The following is a 24,510-nucleotide window of genomic DNA, read 5'->3' on the forward strand; positions in this document are numbered from 1 at the left end:
AAAAGAGGCAAAACTCTCAAAGTAAAAGAAGAATAAATTAAACGATACATAATGGAGATGAAGATGAGTATTTTCTAAAAAGTCCGAATTTGTATTTGATTTCATCCCCATTATCATAGCCCACATATTTTTTCATTCCCTCGATGTACCACATGGTTGCTATTGTGGGTCCTCTAACAGGCGCCTGGAGGTCCCCGGACCTCATGTTGGGAACCGCAAACACACACGTTGTTGACGCTGCTCCATTCATTTCACTCTCATCTGACTGAGAGGCAGACGGAGCTCTAGCGGTCAAACTCACCACCAACTCTGCACACATCGTCCTCAAAGTAAAACACTGGGGCAGTTGCTGCTCCGACTTCGCTTTTTTCGGTTTGGGTTTTTTTTTGTGCAGCGCGCGCGCGTCTGTGTGTGTGTGCGCGTGTGTGCGTGTGTGTTGTAAATTAGTTGTGAGCATGCAAGGCAACGGTCGTCACCGAAACAAGGAATCGAGGAGAACATGGACAAATCGGCAACTTATATTCTACAAATGCACTTTATATTTATTCGTCTTTAGTCTGGAACTGAAGAGGAGCGTTACGGGTGAGAAAAACATCAACTTTCGCTCAATTTCATTGATGTAAAAGTCGGAAAAAAACCGAGCCGACGTTTAATCTATTGTGCGTGCCTTTGTCTTAGTAGCGGCTCGCAGTCAGAAAATGCATTAGAAAGCAGACACTGAAAGATCATTCCTGCGTATTCTGGATTTGATGCCTCGATATGCCACGAACCAAAAGTCCGAGCAGTGAGTGGAACCAGATGTGGAGGAAAGCGGGGGGAGAAGGGAAGGGGCTGCTAGCTTAGTGTCTCTATTGTGATTTCTATTTATATAATACCTTTATTTCCAGCCGCAAAGCAACGTACCTTTTCGCTTTGTTGTTCTATTTTTGTGCCCAATGGTTTTTGTGGGCTGACGTAACCTGACGCTCATTTGGCACCCTGCGGGCAGATGTGACCTTTGCGTCCTGTTACAGGCTGTAATTAACACATTCAGTCTGGTCCTATGGATCATAACATGTTATGGGATGCTGTGGAGGGCAAACCCACCTAAGCAATGTACTCCAGTAAAGATTAGATTAGATGCATATGTATTTGTTTCATGTTTTTGACCACGTAATTATGTTCTGGAAATCAGAGTTTTCCAATGTAACTAGTATACTGTCAGTGACCTTTCTACAGTAAATGAATGAGATGATGAGGTGGACTGCAACAGAGGTTGGCCATGATTTATTTATTTGGCACAGAAAACGATATAAAGAGAAAGAATATATATGTCAGTATCAAGTCATTTAATTGGAAGTACGGAACACTCTGGGCAAACCAGACTGTAATCTCTGGCCAATTTAACACAATCAGCTACTATAAAGAAAATGTACACATTGTCTCATCATTTTCATTTAATCAGTTTGATCTTACAAAAAGAGAGTTTATAGTAACCTCATTTAATTGTATGGCCTCGTCATGCCAGTCTCAGGGCAACATACTGCTTCTTATTACATTAATTTACCTATTTTAGTTTGATCTTGAAGTCAGATTTAGATAATGAGATTGTGTAGGTTCACTCTCTTATCCCTAAGAATATACTGCTACCTCCTAAATAATCCTGAGCTTTTTGACGAGGCTTATAGTTTCTTACCTTTAAGATGACTTGCAACCACCTGCCATCAAATTCCCACGTTGCCAAAGTTAAGAATCCCTCTTCAGTCACTTTTGGACCAAATGGATGAGCTGCTCATCCATTTGGGGGGAATTATCAATGTTGATTTGTTTTATGAAATGTTGTATCTTTGTATTTTTGATTGGGAACAGCTCAGCATGTTGTCATGAACTTCCATGCTGTGTGTAACTTCATAAGTAATGAGAGTGTTGTGCTGTAAAGGGGTGACAGTGATGATACTAGATCATTTATAGGGAATATTCTTTCCCTGATTCTGACTGGCAGAACTGAAATGCAACAGAGTTCATTTGGGCATGACGAACATCTAGTGTGGCATTTCAAAATAAGTTTCCCGTTCACTACCTGTGGAGACATCATGGACTCTGTGGTGGTCTCTGGTGCCACGGTTCAGAGCACTCCTTTAACTGCATTTGTACATAACTCTTATCTTACTATGATTTACTACCTCAACGGTGAGAAGTCGTTATTGCCATTATACCGTGCTTAAGTGTGGGAATGATGGAAAGTTTCTTTGCACTTTACTGGTTTCTAAATTTGATACGCACTTTCGTAGAGGTTCCAGTTACTGTTTCTGAGTGACGTTGCTCTCTCCCGATAGCGCCTCTCTCTCTCGCCTCTTACTCATTGGATGAGTAACCATCCACAGTTTGGGTTGCTTCAGAGCACCATAAAACACCAAAGAAACAAACAGCAGGCTTGAATTTCCTGCCTATTTGTTGGTTGCCATTTCATCACACTGGTCAGTTAAAGGCCCGTTTCTTTTTTAAATCTCAGACATCTGTCAAAATAAGGAGAGGTTACGGGAACAATGCCATCTCCTCAAACGGCAGTCTAGATCTCTAGATTAGATATAAGTGTATAAAATAAATGAATAAGAAATGGCCACTTTGTTTTAACTATACAGCAGCAGCAATGAGTGACACTCCACCAAACAATGTGACAAGGAGAAGTTTGTTGAACTCATAATAAAGCTGAGATTTCCTGTTGATTCGACACCCACAATCAAGTGTTGGCCTCAAACCTCCTCCAACAGAATTGAGGAGGTGGAGGTTCTGGGAATATCTGCCTCTCTTGGCGAGTGTCCTTGGCCATGAGTTCCAGCCTCTCTCTTCAGCAGGAAACTGTCTTCAGTGTTGAAAAAAGGGGTGACAGGCCAAAGAAGAGGACGAGATCACAGCAGGAGAGCTGTTGTGGCTTAGCGCTCACAGAGCTCAATGGCTTAAAGTTAATCTGGAATTCTGCACTCTCTCTGATTGCCCGGGAGCTTTCTCACATCAAACATCCAGTATGTGTCCCCTCCAGACTGGAATTAAAAAAACTTGAATTTGCTTCTCGCTGTCTGGAGCTGCAGCTTCAGGTTGTCTAGTGGTTGAAAAGCGTCATGCCAGGAACTTCTCATGCAGTCAACATATTAATACTGAGCTTATATTCACATACTGAAGTGAACTTAACACTCAAGGCTGATTTTTACTGGGCCTGTTCTGGTGTGAAAATCTTCCCACAGGCACCATTGAAGCAGACAATGTGGTCTATTTTTAAAGGGGGCTTTAATTCCTATTGTGACAAAATGCCATAAGACTGATTTATTGGCATGTGTGCCTTGTTTCGTTAAAAGAGTCAGCATTGTGTAGCTCTGGCTATTCAAGTATATGTCAGGTTTAAACTTGCATTGAGAGGTGTAACTAAATCCAGAGCTAAGATTATAGTAGATTAACATCTTGTCCGTTGTGGTAGACACCCATACTGTAATTACAGAGTAGAGATGAATTACAGCAGAGAACTGAGGACATGCCTGTCACAGAGGGTTTATATGAACTATCCTGAGGGCTTAATGCATAACATAATGCTTATGATTTTTATGTCCCTCAACACGATTAAAACAATGAAGTAAAGCCTATCAGCTGGGTGCTATACTGTAAGAGTGATAGCTTTATACCAACAGCATGCTGATTATATCTGATCACACCATAGAGAGCTCTTCCAAACTTACACTGAACCACTCTGCCACATGCGCTCCATTTCTGTGTTTGCTTCGGACCAAATGAGCTAACTGCTACTTCTGAGAAACTCAACCACAGAGGCTGAGTGCAAGAAGAGGGTGTGTCTGTCGTCTCCTCCAGATTACAGGGAGTTGTATGGGGCTCTTGATGAGACTGTTGTCTCTGTGTCTATAAAAGCAGCACTGGAGGTTTGGAGTGTTTAAGCTTATGAAACAGGGGATTGCCGCAGACTGAGACTGAGCGGAGTGAAGTGTCCACATAGGAGAGTTGTGTTTTTCAGGCAAATGCCCAGTGATCTTTTCCCACCTTCCCCATTTCCTGGCCACTCTCAAGAACCCGCCGAGTAGGAATGCTGAGGGTCTCACTTTTTCTCCCCTATATATCTTAGGTCTGAGAGAAGGGATTTAGGTGTATTTTAGCAGGACCTTCATTTAGAATCCCTCCTACACTCCTGACTTGTCTTTCTATCTATACCAACTTCACACAGACTCAACCACAGACCAGTATATTCACAATCCTGGCTTCTAGGTTACCAATCTCTAAATCCGTTTAGAAAAAACGGGGAGAAGGAATAAATGAAAACCACATATGTTGTTGAGAAAAGGGAGTTGGGTTTTGTTCCTGATATTCCAGTCACTGAGGCTGGCATCCTGCCACCGCTCTGAATGTGTTAAGTTCAACAGTTTTTTTCCATAACTCGCAGTATTTTGCAAACATTCACTGCAAAGCTCTCTCGTTCAACACCTTGCAGGCAGCTATAGTTCCCCGGAGAATTACTCTGAAATAATGCCAATAAAGGCATCCGTGTACAGCAGTATGAAAACAGCTACCCAATTCACCCCCGAGGATCATCACCGTTTCATCAATTTAATCAAATTCAGACCAGTAAAATATTAAGTTACAGATCCTCATGATAAAGACTTCTACTGCTACTCTCTCCAGAGTAAAAGCCAGCATAAATAGACATCGCAAAAGGTAGTGAACAAGATGAGAGGCAATTCCAGGTCAAACCTTGAGAATGGGGTGAATTCCTGACATCTGGTGCATGTTGAAATACTTCGAACGTGATCACTAAACATGAATTAAAAACACATGCAACTACTTTTCACAGTTTATTGCATAACATTTACTTCCTGCTGAGAGCTCTGTTATATAATGTGTATGCAGGATTTTAGGGTTATTAAAGGGTTATAATTAATATTAATACCACTGAAGTATACTACGCAGGAAAATCAGAGGCCACAACTCAAGCTAGCTCTACCCCAGCACTGCATCCGTTATTGGAGGTATTGATCCAGCTGCTGACCCGTTCTCTTGCCACATTAGCTGCTAACATGGAATCCTGTTTTAATCAGCATTATCGACTGATGCCATTGTTTCCCCTCTCTCTGCACAGAGCCGCTGGACTCTGACGAGTTTGCGTTCTTCAATGAGGGCCCCCAGGGGTGCCTGGGAGTGCAGGGTCACTCCCTCATCTTGTCAACCTCCTGTGAGGAAGACAACCAGCGCTGGAAGTGGGTGACCCGGGGTCGTCTGTTCAACCTGGGCTCCTCGCTCTGCCTGGGCGTGACCACAGGGAATGTCTCCTCCAAATGGGAAAAGTCTCCTCTGGGCGTGTACACCTGTGACCGCGAGCCTCCCAGAGTACGCTGGACCTGGAACTGTGGCCAGGTGTTGGACAACCTCAACAACTACCTTCCCACACCCATGTTTTGGAACAGCTCCTCAGCCTCTTCAAATCTCAAATGGACACTGCATGGCGGTGGGCAGGACCTGTGCTCTAAAACATATCGTGGTAAGCATGCTGGTAATTAAAAAAGATCAGATTTGCACAGCAAGGATTCTTCAGATTGATAATCAAGTTTTACAAGATAACTACACTTCCAGATACAGAAATACCTTCATTTTTTAAATCGCAAATCCTGAGCAACATAGAATATTGTATTGACAATACAATAGATGAAAGATGCACACACTCTACACAACCTTCTTGTCTAATTAAAGTTATGTTTGTGACCATTTCTATTGAAATTTGATCAAAAGAAAACATGGATGAGATTACAAATGTATTAATCCAAAGACTTCAAATTACTTACAAGTGGCTAAATGAGACTACGAAACATAATCGCGTCGACGAGGTGGTGACGTGAAATCATGCGGTTGTGGTGTGGTTTGTTTATAGCCCGAGGTTTAGCTTTCACTTCTGCCGATTGTATTCACGTCTCAAAAACCATAGAAGTGATTTGTTGCTGAAAAAAATGGGAGTATGTAAGTATCATAGACAATATTTGCAATAATCCAAAATCCAATGGCCCCATTGACTTTTTGTCGAGGGAACCGGTGTAACGCTAACTTCCGAGGTCGGCCTCAACCACCTCCTCAAGCACGTCAGATCTATAAAAAATAAGAAATGAGATCACAAATTGCACCCATTGAGGAATATGCAAATCATTCTCTATTGACGAAGGTCCTTCATTTCCCAGCTGTAGAGATACAGTGACCCAGTGAGCTGCTCCTTCACTGTATGTTGTGCTGCCTCGGTGCGGCAGATAGACTTACTGTTGTGAATGCCACAGCTGTATCTGGTCAAATGGATATAGCAACATGTTGCTTTTAGGGCATCTTTGAGGACAGCTGGCAGACTGCCAGTCAGAGAGCCAAAGAAAACATTGCTGGTGTTTGTAAACTGCAGTAAACACGCCGAGTTGTCCTTGCCCTCAAGTGTATTTGTATTTACGTATAGTTTTCAGTCCAGATTAAATCCAACCATGGTGGTTCACAGCTCAGCCTCATTTCCGCTATCGGTACCATTCTTACCAATATAAAATGTCATGGCTGTTCACTGACAAACCTTACGGCGAGGCTCAGCCAGTCATACGAGTCGACAGTTAACAGGCTTTACTTCACTGCAATTAAAACCAGATCTGCCATCAACGTAAGACCAGAAAATCTCCCTGCACTTTCTTCCTTATCCTTCCTCTCCTCGGCCTCTTGTGCTCTTTTGTGGCGAGGGAATTGGGCGCAGAGACATTTTCAACTTTCAAGTGCCGATTTTCACAAGTTTCTTTGTGAAGTCAACTGGCTGCTGGAGAGGAATGCCTCTGACATTAGTCAGCGGAGTAGCAACTCCGCTGCAGCCAGCCAGCCAGCAATGGAGCAGAGAGGGAAGTCAGAAAGGGAGCTTCAGAAATCTTTCCTCCCTCGTTTAACATGTCTGCCCTACTTTCCATTGGCCTAACTTCTTCTGGTAACACTACGGATCCAGCCTCTCCCCTCTCCCTGTTGCTCTTTTCTTCACACCACACTGTACTTTTGGAATCTAGAGACCGAAACAGCAGCCTCAGGGTGTTTCGTTAAACTGTAGAAACATAGATACAGATATAGTTTATAAATTCAAACTAGCCTGGTTCAAAAAGATCTTGCTATGGAATATAAATATGCAGATCTAATCATTTCTTTGTGAAATGAAAGCTGTTGATTCAGTTTTGAAATTAAGTTCATAATAGCGTTTTCCTGATAAGCTGCTTATTTGTGTTTGTTTCTTCTTCTTCCTGCTGACCACTATTTGACTTTAATGTTTTGACTGTAACATCATCCTCTGTTTTTCACCGTGTGTTTGATTACACAAGTCACTGTGAAAACAGATCAGGTATTTCAGTTCAGCACAGTTCACAGCCATAACTTCAGGCAACGCAAGCATGGTCTGACTCTCCTGCGGCATGCAGGGATTCAATTCCTCCTCCCCCGCTTTGCTCCCCAGAGATCTACACGATCCAGGGGAACTCTCATGGCCGCCCCTGCTACCTGCCCTTCCTGTATGACGGCCAGTGGTTCCACAACTGCACCAGTATCGGGCGTGAGGACGGTCACCTCTGGTGCGCCACCACTTACGACTACGGCAAAGACGAGCGTTGGGGCTTCTGTCCCGTGAAGAGTGAGTTATCACTTTTTGCACTGGAGAAATAGCTTCTCCACAATCTCCTCTCACCTACCTGTTAACTTTACTGTTATTTCCTCCCGCTCTCTCCCCCGGTCTAACTAACGTCTTATCTCCTTCCCCTCACTTGTCAGGCAGCGGCTGTGAGACATTCTGGGATACTGACCCGCTGACAGACAGCTGTTACCAGTTTAACTTCCAGGCTACGCTGTCGTGGAGCGAGGCCAGGCTCAGTTGCCAGCAGCAGGGAGCGGACTTGCTGAGCATCACCAAGCTGCATGAGCAGACATACATCAATGGTAAAGTCAATGTGCACATGTCAGCAAATAAAACCTCAGAAGTCGCCAGAAAGCCCAAATGAATCAATGCTGAGCAAACAGTTAGATAATTAATCATTGATATACATCCTGGAATACATCAAATTAACGGAAAGTCTAAGATCATATGGAATTTTGATAATTTCTGTTTTTATTTTTTTCCTGTAGGGATATAATTACACATTGATTAATTAGGCAGTGACGATAATATATATATATATATATATATATATATATATATATATATTCTGTATATATAACATAACAAGGAGGCAGACATGTCAATGAAGCCTTTGTTTCGAAGTTTGCTTGTGGAAAACATGAAAAAAACTCAAATATTGATAGGAAATCTAGAGCAATGAAATGTGCTGTGGAGCATCACATTTCCTCTTCTTTGCTTTGCACATTCACTCTTCCAACAGGAGTAATTGATTTTTGGGATGTTGTGACCCTGTTGCCATTATCAGTCCATTATTATGTAACAATTATGTCTTCTGCCCAATAATACAGTGTTGACAGTTAAAATCATGACAAACCGGAGAGGTTGTTTGGCCTAAGTGGAAGCACACTATTGAGTGTTTTCTTTTATTGTGTCTTCCTTCACAAAATGACACAGAGGAAACCGTGGGGTTTTGTTGTATTTCATAACATTTGAGAAAGATGTTCTTTCTGCTGTTTTAGGTTTACTGACAGGCTACAGTGCTGCTTTGTGGATTGGCCTCAATGACCTGGACATCAATGGAGGCTGGCAATGGGCCGACTCCTCACCACTCAAATATCTCAACTGGGAGTCAGGTCAGACCGTTAAAAACAACTCAACGTTTTCCGGCTTTTTTTTTTTTGAAGCTTGACATTTCTGAGGTCTTTTTTAAACATTTTTTTCCCACAGAAGGCTGAATGTTTGCTCAAATACACACTTGGTGGCCTTCCAGGGCATTTTCAGTCTTTAGCTGTCGACGGCTGGATTATTTTGGGGGTTAAGTGCTTTGAACAAGGGTACCTTGGTAATAGTGATGTTTTGAAGAGTTTCCTTTCTTACTCTCATCCCTCAGACCAGCCAAACCATGCTGAGGAGGAGAACTGTGCTGTGATAAGAACTGAGTCATCGGGTCGTTGGCAAAACCGCGATTGTTCAGTTGCTCTGCCGTACGTTTGTAAGAAGAGGCCCAATGCCACTCTGGACCCCTTCACTACTGGTCAGTGTGTAGACATTTTTACAGCAGTTACATTTCTGCCGAAGGTTATAATTTGATGGGTTTTATCTTTGTGCTCCCACAGATTCGTGGGCAGATGATGAGAAATATGAGTGTGATGTGGGCTGGCAGGCCTTCCAGGCTGGCTGCTACAAGTTGACGTCAGAGAAGATTGACTGGGATACAGCTCAGAAAACCTGTCAGAGGATGGAGGCCAACCTGGTCAGCATCCACACCCTACCTGAGCTTGAGTTCATCATACGCAACCTAAAGAAAGGTGATTTGTTGATTTTTTAAAATAATTTAACATTACCTTTTCCTTTGAACTGCATTGCTGCTGGGAGCCAGCAATTGAATATAATGATTTCAAATAAAACAAGTTCAATTTCTGTACCACAATAAAAGTAGTAGACTTTAAGGAATATAATAAACATTGAAAGATAAACTATGTTCCAGACAGGGGGAGTGAGGGACTTTGATATTTTTCTGAAGGTAGAAAGAATATGAGTTTGTGTAACTAATGTTACTAAAGTCTAATGGGTTCACACAATCTATCAGAATGCTCTTTAAATTATGTTCTCAGCTTCTATTTTATGCACACGGAAGCAAAATGCACCGATGTTTCAGCTATGCCTTTCAGCCTGCAAAAAAAAGAATTAAAAACGCTTTCTGACAGATTTGTATGTATTGTCTTCATAAAAAAGTAGATCATTCTTTTAAAACAAGTAAAATATTTCCAGCTGTTTTCCTATATTTTATGCCCGGATCTCACGAGCAAGCTGAAATGTAATGGAAACCAGGCGGTTCACTTCTTTCCCTGAGCTGAAAAACAGCACATGAAGCGAGGAATCAAGTTTTTAGGTCATGGAATTGCTCCAATGTAGTTATTGAACCTCGTGGAAAGGTTTGTCAGTGTTATGGTCATCGATGGAACCCTAATCCTATTCTAACCCTAGTTATTTGTTTCCTTATTGTCTTCCTAACCTTCCTATTGTCTGTCTGTGTTATTTGTCCTGTGGTGATTTTATGCTACTTTATACTAATCCGCTACACACAGAGTGAAATATTGTGCTTTTTGCTCCACTGACACATGCACAATGCATCAAGGTTAATGCTAATACTTCTGTGCGTTTTCTTAAGTAACATCTTTAATGCTTGAAAAGATCTGAATATCTCTTCCCCCAATGTCTCTATCAGGTATTGACCAGTTATGGATAGGGCTCCATGACACTAATATGCAAATGGACTTCCAATGGACTGACCACACGCCCGTCATCTTCACCTACTGGCACCCCTTTGAACCCAACAACTTCCGCAACACCCAAGAAGATTGCGTCTCCATCTGGGGAGCTGTGAGTGACCTCCTTCACCCTCACACTGACCTCAAAAGTCTGGGGCCTTAATCACCTCAAATGGACTAATGGACTCTCACTGACAGCGGGTCTCCTCCGTTTGTATATATTTAACAGCTGTGTTCTCTCTTTCTCTTTGTGTCTTGCTTACATGTGCAGGAGGGCCGCTGGGATGACAGCCCTTGTAATCTGACTCTGGCCTCCATCTGTAAGAAACCGGGAACAAAGAGTGATGGGAAGCCAAAGCACCAAGACTGCAAACAAGTAATTCTGTTTTCTTTTTAATTTGCATTCGTTGGTACATACCTCATTTTTCTCCTGGACAAATACTTCTTATGCTTTAGATTACCGTTTTTTTCCCCCCAGTTCTGGACTAGATGCAATTCTTTTGTGTTTTGTCTTCTCTATATGTCGCAGTTTTACTCCACAAAGACTCCATTCAGTAGCATTTCCGTGCTCTTATTCCAGCTGCTGACAGTCTGTAGTGTTGCTTGGGGCATACTTATTATTCTAAGTATTTCAGCCTTTCTTTCACATCTGAGCCCTTTCCCCAGAACCCTCCTTTATCTCTCACCCTTCCACACGGTCTACTTTCAGACAAACTGAAATCTGGACGCACACGTTCATGTACTTTCCCATGACCCAATAAAACAAAACAAAATACATATTTTTAAGGTATTCAAATTGGGACATATTGTTTGTAATTCCATTCAACAAGTGTATTTGGTAAATACAACAGAAATGCACCATCAATCCTGACTACTTGTACCCACATGGCAAACAGATACATCTGGAGAATCCATCTACATCTGTCTCTGGTTTCAGTCCATAATTCTCTCCATATGAGACTCTCATACCTGACTTGCCCCTACCTGATCACTACTGCTAACAGTCACTGTCCAAGTTAACAGTTAAGGTGTTTCCACTTCGTGGATAATCATTGTGAGAAATGAAAACAAAGTGTGTGCAATGCTGTATTTTTTTGCAAAGCGTTGATTTATGATGTAAAGGATCTAAAGTTGAGAGTCGTGCTGATTCTCAGCTGCTACATTCAACAAAGATCTTTGTATAACCGTTTGTTTGGTGTGATGAATCTTTACCCCTCTCCCTGGGGAGTGAGGCATCATGGGTGGTAATGCGACGGGGGTCATTTGGCATGACACGCTGCAGTGCCCTGAGGCGGTGCGTTTTGTCTTACACAACATGTAAAACAACGATGACAGAAAACCTGCTGACCGCCTCAGCAACATTACATACCCCATCCAGCGCTGGGCTCATTACTCCAAAAAATGTAATGGATTGCTCATCACTGTAACGCTGTCATTTATCTTACTCGTCGGAGCATCCACTCGGTACACTATAGTGTTGCATTTTTGCTTTATACTTCCAAAGATAGTGATTTTAGGATCAGCATAACTCAGTTGCTTCATAAACAGAGAGATGGGACAACATTGATGTCTAATGTCAGAGGCTGCCTGGGGCGTGAGCAGCTGCTTTAGGCCCCTCAATCACCATGGGGGCCCTACAATAATTGAAAATGTGTGCTCTTTTTTGGTTATTTAACTGTTTAAAGACTTTTGTGCAATATCAAATTTCTCGAGGAACAACAACAAAAAAATCTCAGTGTATCTCAAAGTGACTATACTCAATATTATGTATAATAACAAAGTATAAAATGATATTGTGAAGAAGGTCGCTCTCAATGGTGAAGCTACAGAGAATCATCACCTGCATCTACAGCCCTCCTCGGCTTTACAGAGCTTTAAAGCTTTCAGCTCGTTGTTTAGCTGTCTTTGAGTGCCCTTTCATTGCTCTCATAGCGTCAATTTCTACCGCAGCATGCAGCTGTTGTCAGAAAAAAAGCTAAAAAAAAACAGACACAATTAGAGACTAGCTATTCAACATAGAGTTTATTTATCTAGATGCCAAATATGATTGTACAAAACTGTACACGGACTGTCTGTCACTATCATTGTCTTGCAAAACCTCTCCCCTTGAGCTTCTTTGTGTTGGCTGCTCTCTGCATCTGTACACGTCGACAACTCTAGTAGGCCTGCATGATCTGTCAGGAGGGATTGAGGGCAGGGAAAAGTTATTCCTGCATGTCTGGACGTGTTCTTTTTATTTGCTTGGGATACAGTTGACTGGTATAAGTGGACTCACTTCAGTTTTGACTGTTAAAACGACATTTAAATTATTTTCTGAGAGACACCATTTATGTTTTGTTTTTACCAATGCAGTGGAGGATACTCTATGTTTTAGGTGTTGTTTGATTGTCTTTCTATCTGTGAGATTTTACTTGATTTTTTGGTCCAACACCTCTACACCAAAAAAGTTCTGTGTTATGTTGATTCTCTATTTTACTTTAATGTTCCAATTAGTTGTTGGCCTAAGTATTGCCATATAGTTCCTGAAGCTGGCGTAGCTAGGGAGCTACTGAAACATGATACATTTTTTGTGCACATCCAGATTTTAAATTGTTGAATTAGCAATTTAAAGTTCTGCACAGCCTTCGGAAATGTTTGCTTTCTTTCAATGGTTTATTTATTTTTGAATTTTGTTTTCCCTCTCCTCTCCTCTCCTCTCCTCTCCTCTCCTCTCCTCTCCTCTCAGGGTTGGAAGTGGCACAGCCCAGCTTGTTACTGGGTGGGTGAAGATCTGTTTACCTTTGTTGAAGCCAGAAAGTCTTGTGAGGACCATGGAGCTGCCCTTGTTACCATTACCAATAGGTGCGAACAGCAACACACACATACTGTGACACACACACACACACACACACACACACAGACATCACAGTGTTTTGTCAGTGCAGCCTTTCTAAAAGCCCCTGCTTTACATCTTTAAAGGTTCGAGCAGGCCTTTGCCAACAGCCTGGTGTTCGGTCGCTCTGGTGATTCCTTCTGGATCGGGCTCCATGACCAGGCCAGCCCCGGCTCTTTCCACTGGCTCAGTGGGGACGAAGTGTCCTACACCAACTGGAATCGCGACCAGCCAGGTAGGTCACATATGTCAACGAGCATGTTAATGATTTACAGATATGATCTGATAATATATTACAGGATGCAGAATGACCAGATTGGGGTTGTTACAGTATCTTCCCCGCCCACTTCCTATTCATTTCTTTGTTCCTGCTGCTGTGATGAGTTAACTTCTTTGGCTGAAGATTTTCCATTCTAAACCAGAGCCCAAACTGGATTGGTCCCAAGTGCTTTGAATGAGGCAGCACACAGGAGAATAATCCTTGAAAAATTCCTGCTATCATGGAGTTTGGATAAATTGAAATTTCTAAACCAGACCTGGAGATTCAAAAAACAGTTGTGAGCCAGTTCTCTGGCTTTAGAGTCATTCATATTCAAAGATATGAACTGTCTGACCTCTGCACAGAGTATAGCTGCACTTTGTTGCTCTAGTTGACGTGGATATTACTCCATCTGTAGGTTTTTGTCACACAACAACATTTCTAGGATGAACATTTATTATATATGCCATTTATAATCCACAATTTATTTTGCACCTATGAGGTGGAGTAGTGGCAGAAAAACTCACTACAGTTTAACCACAACACATTTGTTCTCTTTAAAGCTCCAAAGCTTGGATTGTATCATGCCATTCTAGGAGAATGAGTTTCAGAGAGCATCACAATGACACATGTACAGACAGTTATCTCTCTATAATAACAATAAAACACAATATCATCATGTAGAAGACCACCACTGGTGTACACACAGTAAAAATAAAAAATAGATTCTTAACGGAGATTAGACAGGTTTACAGCAAATGTTGGCCATTTTTTTGGAGAAAAGTTTAATGTAGCATCCGACACCCTGAAAAGAATTGTGTCATCACGATTTCCACGCATTTTCTTTTCCGTTTCTCTATTTCCACACATTTCATCAGTGTAGCCTTTCTTTCTCTCCACTCACCTACGCTTCACCCTCTTAACTATTTCAGTCAGCGTCCGCGGCGGCTGCGTCTCCATGGCGACGGGCTTTGCAACAGGTCTGTGGGAGGTGAGGGAGTGTGCGTCATCGAAGGCGAAATTCATCTGCCGTCAGAACCAGGACACGTCTCTGAGCCCCGGGCCCCCCGTCCCTCAGCCGACCCCGAGCCTCAGCGGCTCCTGTCCCAGCAGCTGGAAGAGCAGCAGCAACCTGCACTACTGTTACAAGGTTCACCTCAGCAATGTTTCACAGTTTCACACCATCACTACTCTGCTGGAAGTGTCTTTAAATTTCCTTTAATTATTAATTAATTTAGTCTTGGACTAAATGTGCCTTGGCTAATATTTGAATAATCAATTATTCTTATTTTTAATGAGCATCCGAGTGAATTATATGTAGATGCAGATATGATCACATTTTACAAAGTAGGTTGACGAATTCAAGGCGATTTAAAAGTTCAACTTCTTCACAGTGAAAAACCAAGGTAGCTTTACTTTGTACGTGTCCATTCTAATGATAATATTTGAGTTAAAATGATATTTCATCTAGATTATGAACATGTATATAGATTCAGATAGCCCTCATATGCAACTCTGAATTCTATCTTTATGAAATGCTGAAACACATCTTGTATGATGCTGTATTTGTAGCATTTAGCAAATCTAAAGATGTATTTTTAAACGCTTATATAGCACATAGCATTCAATGCACAGGTTGTGATATAAGTGTAGAATTACCAAAATGATCCCTTAAATCGGTGAAGTCTGTAACAAAAATAAGCTGACAGCACCAAATTCTTCTTTGTGCAGGTGTTTCATTCCTCCCAGCTGGAGAAGAAGCTGAGCTGGCTGCAAGCTCACCTGTCCTGCCGGAGACACGGAGCCAACCTGCTGAGCATCACCAGCCCTGAGGAGGAGCACTTCGTTCTGCAGGTCCTCCATGAGGCCTTTGGGTGAGTGTGCGCCTCTGACCAGGTGATGTGTGATGTTATATGCTGAATCAACGGTGTTGATGATGGTGTGGCCCACAGGGAGTCAGAAGACCACGAGCAGCACTGGTTTTGGATTGGACTGAACCGCAGAAACCCAATGGACAATGGCAGCTGGAAGTGGATTGATGGACTGGCTGTGAGTAAAGACAAGATGCAACCTAACTGTCTAGATATACTGGGCAGCACAATCGGTTTACTCGTTGCTTGTGTCTCAGTTCACATACCAGAACTTCGGCCGCTACTACTACAACGTCAGGCAATGCGCTGCAGCAGACCTGGGCGCTATGACCTGGCTGGCCATGCACTGTGACTCTGAGTTAGACTGGATCTGCAAGATCCCCAGAGGTACAACAACGCTGTGCCTTTTCTTTGGGCTCATTTAGAAAGTCCTATACTGTATTAGTACATGAGCACCGGACATATTTAAATCAAAATTTTTGTATTGTATTCCATGTTGCACATTTTCTATTCATCTTTAGAAATCCCCTTTTCCACCTACAGTGTCACTCTCTGATTTGAGTCTCTCAAGATTGCTTCCCTTTTTCCTCATTGCATTTTGGGTCGCTCACATTATGTATGCCATGAAAACACTTTTTTTCTTGTGTGTGGGCTTTCAGGTAGTGTTGAGAAGGAACCAGACGTCTCTGAAGGTCAGTCTCATCTTCTTAGCTTTGATATTCTCTCGGCATACTGAACTGATCTCCTGAGGCCTTATTTCAAAACCTTCCTATTATGTCTCATGACTGTCTTTCCTCCTTTTCTCACCCCTCATCCGTCAGGCACCACTTCACCGGAGTGGATTGGCTTCCAGGAGGCTGAGTATAAATTCTTTGACCACCGCAACACTTGGGACCAGGCCCAGAGGATTTGCTCCTGGTTTGACTCCTCGCTGGCCTCCGTCCACTCAGCTGAGGAGGAAGCTTTCCTGGCAAACACTTTAATCAAGGCACTGCACACTTTATCAAAAAGTTCACCATCGTTTGTATGAGTTGATTATGATGCATAAAGGAAATGAATTACTGGTGGTTTTGCAGGCAATCCAGCTTTATGACGGCAGCACTTTAGAAATACCGAACAAGCATCAACCTGTGTGATCTGTTTAATCATTGTTTTTAATCTGCTGCCAGCCTTTTCCACAGTCATGCCCTGCCTGTTTAAAGGTCTGTGAGGCCTCGATATGCCTTTTCACAGTTTATCTCTCACATTCAGATGGTGAAAGTGGAGGGTGACAACTGGTGGCTGGGGCTTCACACCTATGAAAATGATGGCCGTTTCCGCTGGTCAGACCACTCTGTGCTCAATTATGTGTCCTGGGCCCTCGGGAGGCCGCACCCGGTCAGCCGTGATCGCAGATGTGTCCACTTGTCCGCCAGCAAAGGTAAGAACAGCCTGAAAATGAGACCTCATGAGATTAAATCAAATACAGCACACACATGCATGAGCTTGTATTTTTCCCTCCCTAACAGCGGAGTGGGCTGATCAAAAGTGCCATTCTGACCTGCCCTACATATGTAAAAGAGTGAATGTCACAGGCACCATTCCTCCAACTCCGTCATCCCCCCACCCACCTTCAGGCTGTCCTGACGGATGGACTTCCTATCAACATAAGGTAGAGCTACAACACACCAGTAGCCCAGTATGATGCAATTATTCTGTTAAGTTGTATACAGGATGCAGGGTATCTAGAATGCATCAAATAAGTATACCATACAGGCAAGTAAACATTAAGTACCTATTCATGTTTTATTTCATGCACCTGTTTTGGTCTTTACTCAACCTAACCTGAGCCTTGTTTTTTTTTAATGTGCGCAATGACATCTGGTGTTTCTGTAGTGTTTCAGAGTTTTTGATCAGTTATACCGACTCACATGGTCTGCAGCCAAGCTGAAATGTGAAACACAGAGAGGTGTACTGGCAGTGGTGTCCAATCATTTGGAGCAAGGTAATTACAGCAGAATACAGCTGGCTGTAAAGTCCAAAGCTGGGAGGGGGGGGCTGGACCAAACTAAATTTAATGAACTTACCTCTCCACGAATATAGATTACCTACTTCCTCATGTATAATTACTTTTATACGGCAAATGTGTATAATCTGTCATTGTGAGCAGTATCACATGGATGTAGTATGTTAAAATCATAAGAATCAATAATTAGTATGTGGTTTAGATATTCATGTTCATATTAAACTGTCCCTATATGTATCACTGTTGATAAGTGTCTCACCGCACACATGCACACTGATGCAATCGATTCTCTTCCTAATAGCCTTTGTCACAACCCTGCTTCAAAATGCCAGCATCGACCTTTGGGTGGGTCTGACCTCAGACTCTAAAGGCCATTTCCAGTGGGCCAAGGCGGGCCTGCTCAGCTACACCAACTGGGCTCCCGGAGAGCCACTGGACAACAGCGGACCACACCACGACAAGAACCCGGTACCCACAAAACTCACCTCTCTGTACACGTGTCATGGTTTTTGTCCTTGATCTGTTCCTGCTCTGACCATGTTACCTCTCAGGGAAACTGTGTGGTGATGATTCATGGGAACCCACAGAAGAACACTGGCATGTGGGCCTCCCGCGCCTGTGAGATGGAAAGCAACGGCTACATCTGTCAAAGGTCCCAAGGTGTGATAATGAATAATGAAACAATAGACTGCTTTAAAAGTGCAGGATATTTGCACCACAAACAGAAGTGTGAAAAATTGTTTGACTTTGTCGTTGCTTCAGACTCGGGTCTCCCTGCGGCCCCGGCTCTTATCCCTGCCTCCCTGTCGAAGCCCGTAGAGCTGGGTGGCGTGACCTACAGGGTTGTGGAGAAGCGTCTGGACTGGACCGGCGCGCTCCACCTCTGTGAATCTTTGAATGGGACCCTTGCCACGGTGACGGATCCCTACCAACAGGCTTACCTCACACTTCTGATCAACAGCCTGCACCGGCCTGCCTGGATCGGTATCTACAATTATGGAGTGAGATTATTAACTTACAGTATATGTTATTAAAATATGAATAGAGTTACACAAGTGCAACAGTGTTTTCCTTGCTGAAAGAAACTGCAGTGAATTGTGACTTACTTTTTTAATGTTTTCAGGGACGGAGCTTCACCTGGCTGGGTGAAGATGAAGTGTCGTATTCAAACTGGAAAGATGGGGAGCCCCATCAGACGGCCGGATGTGGTCACATGACCACTACTGGGCAGTGGACTATGACTCCCTGTGATGCTAAACTGGACACTGCTATCTGTCAAATTAGTGGTATGTGTGTGTGTGTGTGTGTAATGTAACAGCAATAATATCAATTAAGATGCGGCACAAATGCACCTAACAAATCCCCAGAATGCCATACACAGTGCTGTTGTGTGTGCACACATCTTGTAAAAAATGGAAACACCTTACCAGCATTTTTCATTGATCAGTTACTGTAGTTTAAATGTATTCATCTCAGTTTTTCCTCCTTGCCAGATGAGCCTGTGCTTCATGAGTGGATCTACCCCGGCCAGTGCCCCCACTCTCTGGGGGAGTGGTCATGGGTGCCTTTCAGAAACCACTGTTACGCCTTCAACCTGCAAAGTCTTAGACTGCAGCAGGATGCACGTACATCCTGTAAAAAAGGTACCTCTCCTCCTGACTCCTGCTGCGCTGCCCGTACAACTCATGATACTGAATTGAAAGCCAATTAAGTGCAATGCTTCTGACCTTCTCAACTGCAAACATAATTGACAAAATACATCAATACGTCTAAATTTAGAAGTGTTGTTCATCGAGCTGGCTGCACCATTGTTAAATCTCCACGTATGATCAATTCCCATTTCCCTTTTGTTCAATCTCTGTGTGTTTCTTTCTTTTTTGTCTCTTCTAGTGGGAGCTGAACTTCTCTCTATCTTGGATGAGACAGAGAACGGATTTGTATGGGAACACATCCAGAGCTATGCAGAGCAGGCACATGGAGCTTGGCTGGGCGTCAGCGTGAAAGGTCTGAGCACATTGCATCAGACAGTCCGTTGCATCTCTTTCTATAGCAGAAAACTTATTGACCTTCAGATATTCCACTTTTTTTTTTTAATCCAAGTATATTCATTTTAGGCTGCTTGTAGTGCAATTATCTTACTCTGCGTGCAGATAACTTTCATAATTTAATAAGTTTTACCCTTCTTAGATTGTATCTAAGAAGGTTTTACGTGACTGATTATGATTTGAAACATAACATATGAAACCATGAAACAATTAATTAAGTAGAGGAAACCTAATTAAATCTGTTTCTCTCGTGTCAAATAAATGTGATAAAGCAAGGTGCATTATGCCGGAACAATTCATTTATTTAAACGGCATTAATCTTAATTAGGTAATTTGAGTGAAATGTACTTAATTATGATTGGTAAATTAATGGGAAGAACTATATATTTTATATATCCAATAATGGACTATGACTAAACAGAGATGTCAGCCAGAACATGATATGATGAATTAGCTCTACTTCACATTACACTATAGAAACACTTCTGCTTGAGTTTGTTTAAAGCTCCTCTGAGTGTGTGTGTGTGTGTGTGTGTGTGTGTGTGTGTGTGTGTGTGCATCTGTTCCTGCTGCAGGTAGAGGCCTAGTGTGGAGCGGGGACACAGAGATGTCGTACACCAACTGGGAGGCGCATGATGTCGCCTTCTCTGTTCTGTCTCCAAACTCCTGCTTCTGGATCCAGAGCAACAGTGGCCTGTGGAAGCCGGGCTCCTGCAGAAATCGCACACATGGAGTCATCTGCAAAGGGCCTCGCAGTAAGCAAACACAAGACCGCTTTAGCCAAGGGGAAGTCATTCACAGAACCAGCTCTAGTTGAGTTAGTCGACTTTGAGATCAAACTAGTCAACAATGAGACCAGAGCAAATTAAATCATTTTCAAGGTTTTATTAATTCTTGAAATCATCACGATCCATGTGCAGGAGCTTAGATAATTACATTCAATTAAATTTATTTTGTACAGCCCAAAAACACAAATCACAAATTTGCCTCAGAGGGCTTTACAATCTGTACACATACGACTTCTTCTGTCCCGGGACCCTCACATCGGAACAGGAAGAACAAAACAAGAAAACCTTTAACGGGAAGAAAAAAAGGAAGAAACCTTAGAGCAACAGAGGAGGGATCCCTCTCCCAGGATGGACCGAAGTGCAAATAATGTCATGTGTACACATTTAATGCATATGATATAAAGGATTCATATAGTGAGAATAGTAAGCAGAATAATGATGGAAACATTGCAACTAATAATAATAACAGCAGCAGTGGATACAGAATATTAATAATAATGATAATAAAAGCAGTAATGGTGTCAGTAATAGTAATGTGACTAATAATATGAATGATAGTAGCAGTGTCCTTTAACATGAAACCCATCAATAAATCAAATATTGGCTAATGAATTCAAAGAGATTCACACACTATACATAACTGCAAACCCTTAAATTGATTCAAATAAATGAACAATGAAGAAGCCACAGAGAAAAAAAACCTGTATTTGTAAGTGTGAAGACACAGTGGAGCAGCCTGTGAAATACCCCAGTAGGGGATGATATCAATGATCAGTGATACATTTTTACTAACTGTCCTTTCCTTCGTCTGCAGCTGCTGAAACCTCAGCTGTAACAAGTAAGCATAGTTATCTTCTGCCGCGTTACTCGGATCAAATGACCTAACCACAAAGTGAATTGTTTACACTAATCCTGACATCCATCTTCTACCTCTACCTAGTGGATAGTGGCAACCACCTGCCCACTCTGATTGTTGTCATGGTGACGGGCCTGGTGCTGGTGGTGCTGATAGTCGGCGTGATCTACTTGTACCGTCGGCGAACGATCGGGTCCCGGGGGTCCTATGAAGGGGCCCGCTACAGCCGCACCAACTCCAGCCAGGCGGAGCAGGTTGAGAAGAACATCCTGGTGTCTGACATGGAGCTGAACGAGCAGGCAGAGTAGCAGAGACCGACCTGGACCGACCGACCCAGAACCGGACCCGACCCTTGCACAGGAGAGGCTGATTCAGACAGACATTGTGGCATTTATGTTGTTGTTGTCTCTTTTGAAACCAAAAAAAAAAGATTTTTAAAGTGCTGAAGGGCTGTGTAGAGCGCAGCAGTTGTTTAGTTTTAAATTGAATCCCCGCCTTCTCAATCATCTTCTGCCAAGACTTAACAGTTCTACCGATTTCTCTCCAGATAAATCAGGTCCTTCCATATGTACAGCTTTTCCCCCCGAAAGCGTTCATGAAGCCCACAAACGGATCTACCGGGAGTTTAGGTTTATTGCAGCAGCTGGAAAAGTTCAACATAAATCGGTTTTATGAAATCACTCCTCAATGTCTCCTCTGGTGCCAATGTAAATTTTTGCTCGGTGTAAATTTCCTTTTTTTTGTTCCCATTTTGATTGAAAGACTTACAAAGCAAAAAAGTACAATCACAGCCACAGATCGACTCTTAACTAAAACCGTTTGTCTCTGTCCTCTAAATACATAGCCACAGTCTTCTCCGGGACCAAATTCACTTTTCCTTTTCTTCTGTTTTACCATGACAGTATTTACCGGAACTTGAGGTGTTTTTTGTTGTTGTTTTATTGCATTCATGTCCTTCCCATTGATTTGTCATTATCTGTGCAGCGGTAAGACTGTAAACTGTTACTGATGATGCATGTGTGGTTTTTGTGGGTCCGCCTCTCTCCTCCTCTCTGATCTGACACGTCAGCACCAGCTGGCAGAAGAGCAGAGGAGGAAGAAGTCCAAATGTGAATGTGTGGAGGGTGACAGGGACCATTATTAGTGGCGACCGTCTGAGGGTTCTTAGTGTTGAAAGCTGGTCTTTAAGTAGACTACATTGGTCTTTTTGGTACTGCAGGACTGAAGGTTGTCATGAAATGATCAGGCTTTCAGCTCCCATGGCTCTGTGTACATTTTGGCACTTTCTTCAATTATCTTGAGCGAATTCAATCTTGGTCATCCACTTGCCTTTAGTCATTCCAAACTTGTGTTTGTTTTGGCTTCTAATGTACCATCTGGTGCTGATTCAGCAATTATTAAGGGCAGTGATTCTCTTTGTATGCACCATGGAGTTGCAATTTGATATTTGTCTAGTTCATCATTTTTATGGACACAGTTCACTTCTCTGTGTGTTTTATCACTTGGATATTTTTTCACTCTTTGTCTTTTTAATGATGCAGGTTTCATTATGTGTTTTGACTTAAATACGACTGGAAAAGACATTTGGAAACGTTCCTACTTTTAAGGGATAAACGCCAACGCTTGAACTTCTCATTGCCCCACAAAGGAAAACATCCCTCAAGTGAATGACTCCGTTGTATACGCGACAGCCAAAAAAATGTTTTAAAAGTGAATTCACTATTTCGTAAAAGAAAACCTCCTTCCAGTCTTTTTCTACGTCATTTTAAGATTTAACATTTGCGCAGGGTAATGACCACGTTCTTTAGAGTTCATTTGCATCAAACATTTTTCTTTTTCCCTCAACTTGCCTCTGAGTGCATTTCTGTCTTTTTGCTTGCAGGAATTCATTGGAGCCATTTCAGTCTGAGGCTTTTGGTGTCTCACAGAGCTGTTGTAAAAGAAAAGAAAAAAAAGCTGCGTGCGTTGGACTAAGATAGAGGGGGAAGGGAGGAGGAGAAGGGGTAAGGAGAAGTGTGTGAGTGAGTGTGTGTGAGTGTGTGCAGTCTCCAGCTGTGGAATGTTGAGTCGGCAAGAAGAGCTCAGTGGCAAGTCTGGAACCAATCAGAGCAGGAGAGCTCAGGGACATGAAGGGTCAGAAAGAAGACAGAAAAAAGGAAAACTAGACGAAGGAGAAAAGGGGGGGGGGGGGGAAGAGGAGTGTGAGGAGGAGTCAGGGTTGTAGGAAGAGAGGAAACATGTAGGGAAGGAGGAGTGTAAAGGGTACAGTGGTTTGTCCCAGGCTTACCCCGACCTCTGCTGGTGGTTTTACTGTAAAGGTTTGTCTTTACATACAGTATGATGTCAACTGATTGAGGTGATGTGGTGAAGATGCAACGACCATCGGTGTGTTCCCCAATGAGATCGTCTCTGCGATGCCGGCCGGCTCTTGTCCCCGTGAAGATTAGCTGAAGCACCTGTTTGTTTTTTAAAGTTTTTGTGTCACTTTTATATGAATTGAATAAAGTCTATGTTCTCAAAGCTTCTGTTTTCACAGTTATTTATGAATTATTATTAACCGTGGAGCAAATTCTCATGTAAATGTCTTACCTGTTGACAAACAGAGAGAAGCTGCACACTATCCATTAGTTTGAATCTTTGTGTTAAGATTTTTGAGTCTTAATAGTCAGTGAGCTGGAAAATCAACCGTGGACTGCAATGTCTCTGTTTCTCCACCAGAGGGCACACCTTGCCTGCTGTATGGGACACATCCTCCTGCTCATGTTGTCGTTTGATTCACCTGACTTTTATCGCTCCCTGCACAGGTCACTATTTATTGTCTAGTGCTACTGATCTACAATCTACATCTTGGGATCCATTTCATAATTTCAATTTCTTTGTGATTGCGATCATGTCTTCAGTTGAACGGTTTTGAATGTGTGATTTTACCTGATGAAAATGTGCTAGTGTACTAAGTAAGAGTAAGAGTAGCAGCTACAATCCATACTCCACCGCCTCCATCCACCCAGCTGGACTATGTTCGAACAGGCAGACCAACACAGAGACCAGTGGATGTTTGAAACCCATCACCTGGTGCGACGGGAGCTTGTGGCCTTTTCTGGCCAGAGACCTGGACCTCTGCAGCGAAACATCAGAGCCATCAGTTTGTTATTCAAATCAAACTGGCTCTCTGTAATCCATCTCACTTAGGATGGATGTCACAGCTCATCCATCTGCATGCCGCAGGCACTCAGTTTAAAGCATCCAGGGGTTATATGCTCCAGCAGTTGTTTATAAGTTTCCCAACCCCGCTCCTCGTTTTTAATGTGTCTCTGGTGTATGGAAGCCGTCCTTTAGGAACTTTTGCTTACTCTTTGAACACTACATTTTTCTGTCTGTTGAATGTCTCGGGTCTAGCTGTTAAACATCTC

The 24,510-nt window shown here is 42.7% G+C and overlaps 1 protein-coding gene across 2 annotated transcripts; it reads left to right on the forward strand.

Annotated features, from left to right (window-relative positions):
- The first annotated feature begins 320 nt into the window (after positions 1 to 320).
- mrc2 (mannose receptor, C-type 2) lies at positions 321 to 23,620 on the forward strand. Of its 2 annotated transcripts, XR_012952405.1 has the most exons (30): positions 321 to 582; positions 5,114 to 5,512; positions 7,478 to 7,651; positions 7,789 to 7,953; positions 8,653 to 8,766; positions 9,024 to 9,167; positions 9,250 to 9,441; positions 10,362 to 10,516; positions 10,676 to 10,780; positions 13,130 to 13,245; positions 13,363 to 13,511; positions 14,468 to 14,685; positions 15,267 to 15,409; positions 15,488 to 15,584; positions 15,664 to 15,793; positions 16,066 to 16,098; positions 16,228 to 16,394; positions 16,658 to 16,826; positions 16,915 to 17,057; positions 17,282 to 17,390; positions 17,713 to 17,879; positions 17,963 to 18,071; positions 18,174 to 18,412; positions 18,535 to 18,697; positions 18,905 to 19,054; positions 19,302 to 19,415; positions 20,032 to 20,211; positions 21,059 to 21,082; positions 21,185 to 23,103; positions 23,437 to 23,620. XR_012952405.1 is itself a non-coding variant. In XM_076085599.1 (29 exons), the coding sequence occupies exons 1-29, from the start codon at positions 456 to 458 to the stop codon at positions 21,406 to 21,408; spliced, it is 4,419 nt and encodes a 1,472-aa protein (XP_075941714.1). In that variant the 5' UTR covers positions 321 to 455; the 3' UTR covers positions 21,409 to 23,620. The 2 variants fall into 2 exon arrangements, 1 of the variants encoding a protein (XP_075941714.1); XM_076085599.1 differs by having other exon boundaries at positions 21,185 to 23,620.
- Positions 23,621 to 24,510: the final 890 nt, after the last annotated feature.

Source organism: Anarhichas minor, unplaced genomic scaffold (genome assembly GCF_050575085.1).
Source record: "Anarhichas minor isolate MPS153535 unplaced genomic scaffold, ASM5057508v1 ptg000007l, whole genome shotgun sequence".
NCBI lineage: Eukaryota > Metazoa > Chordata > Actinopteri > Perciformes > Anarhichadidae > Anarhichas > Anarhichas minor.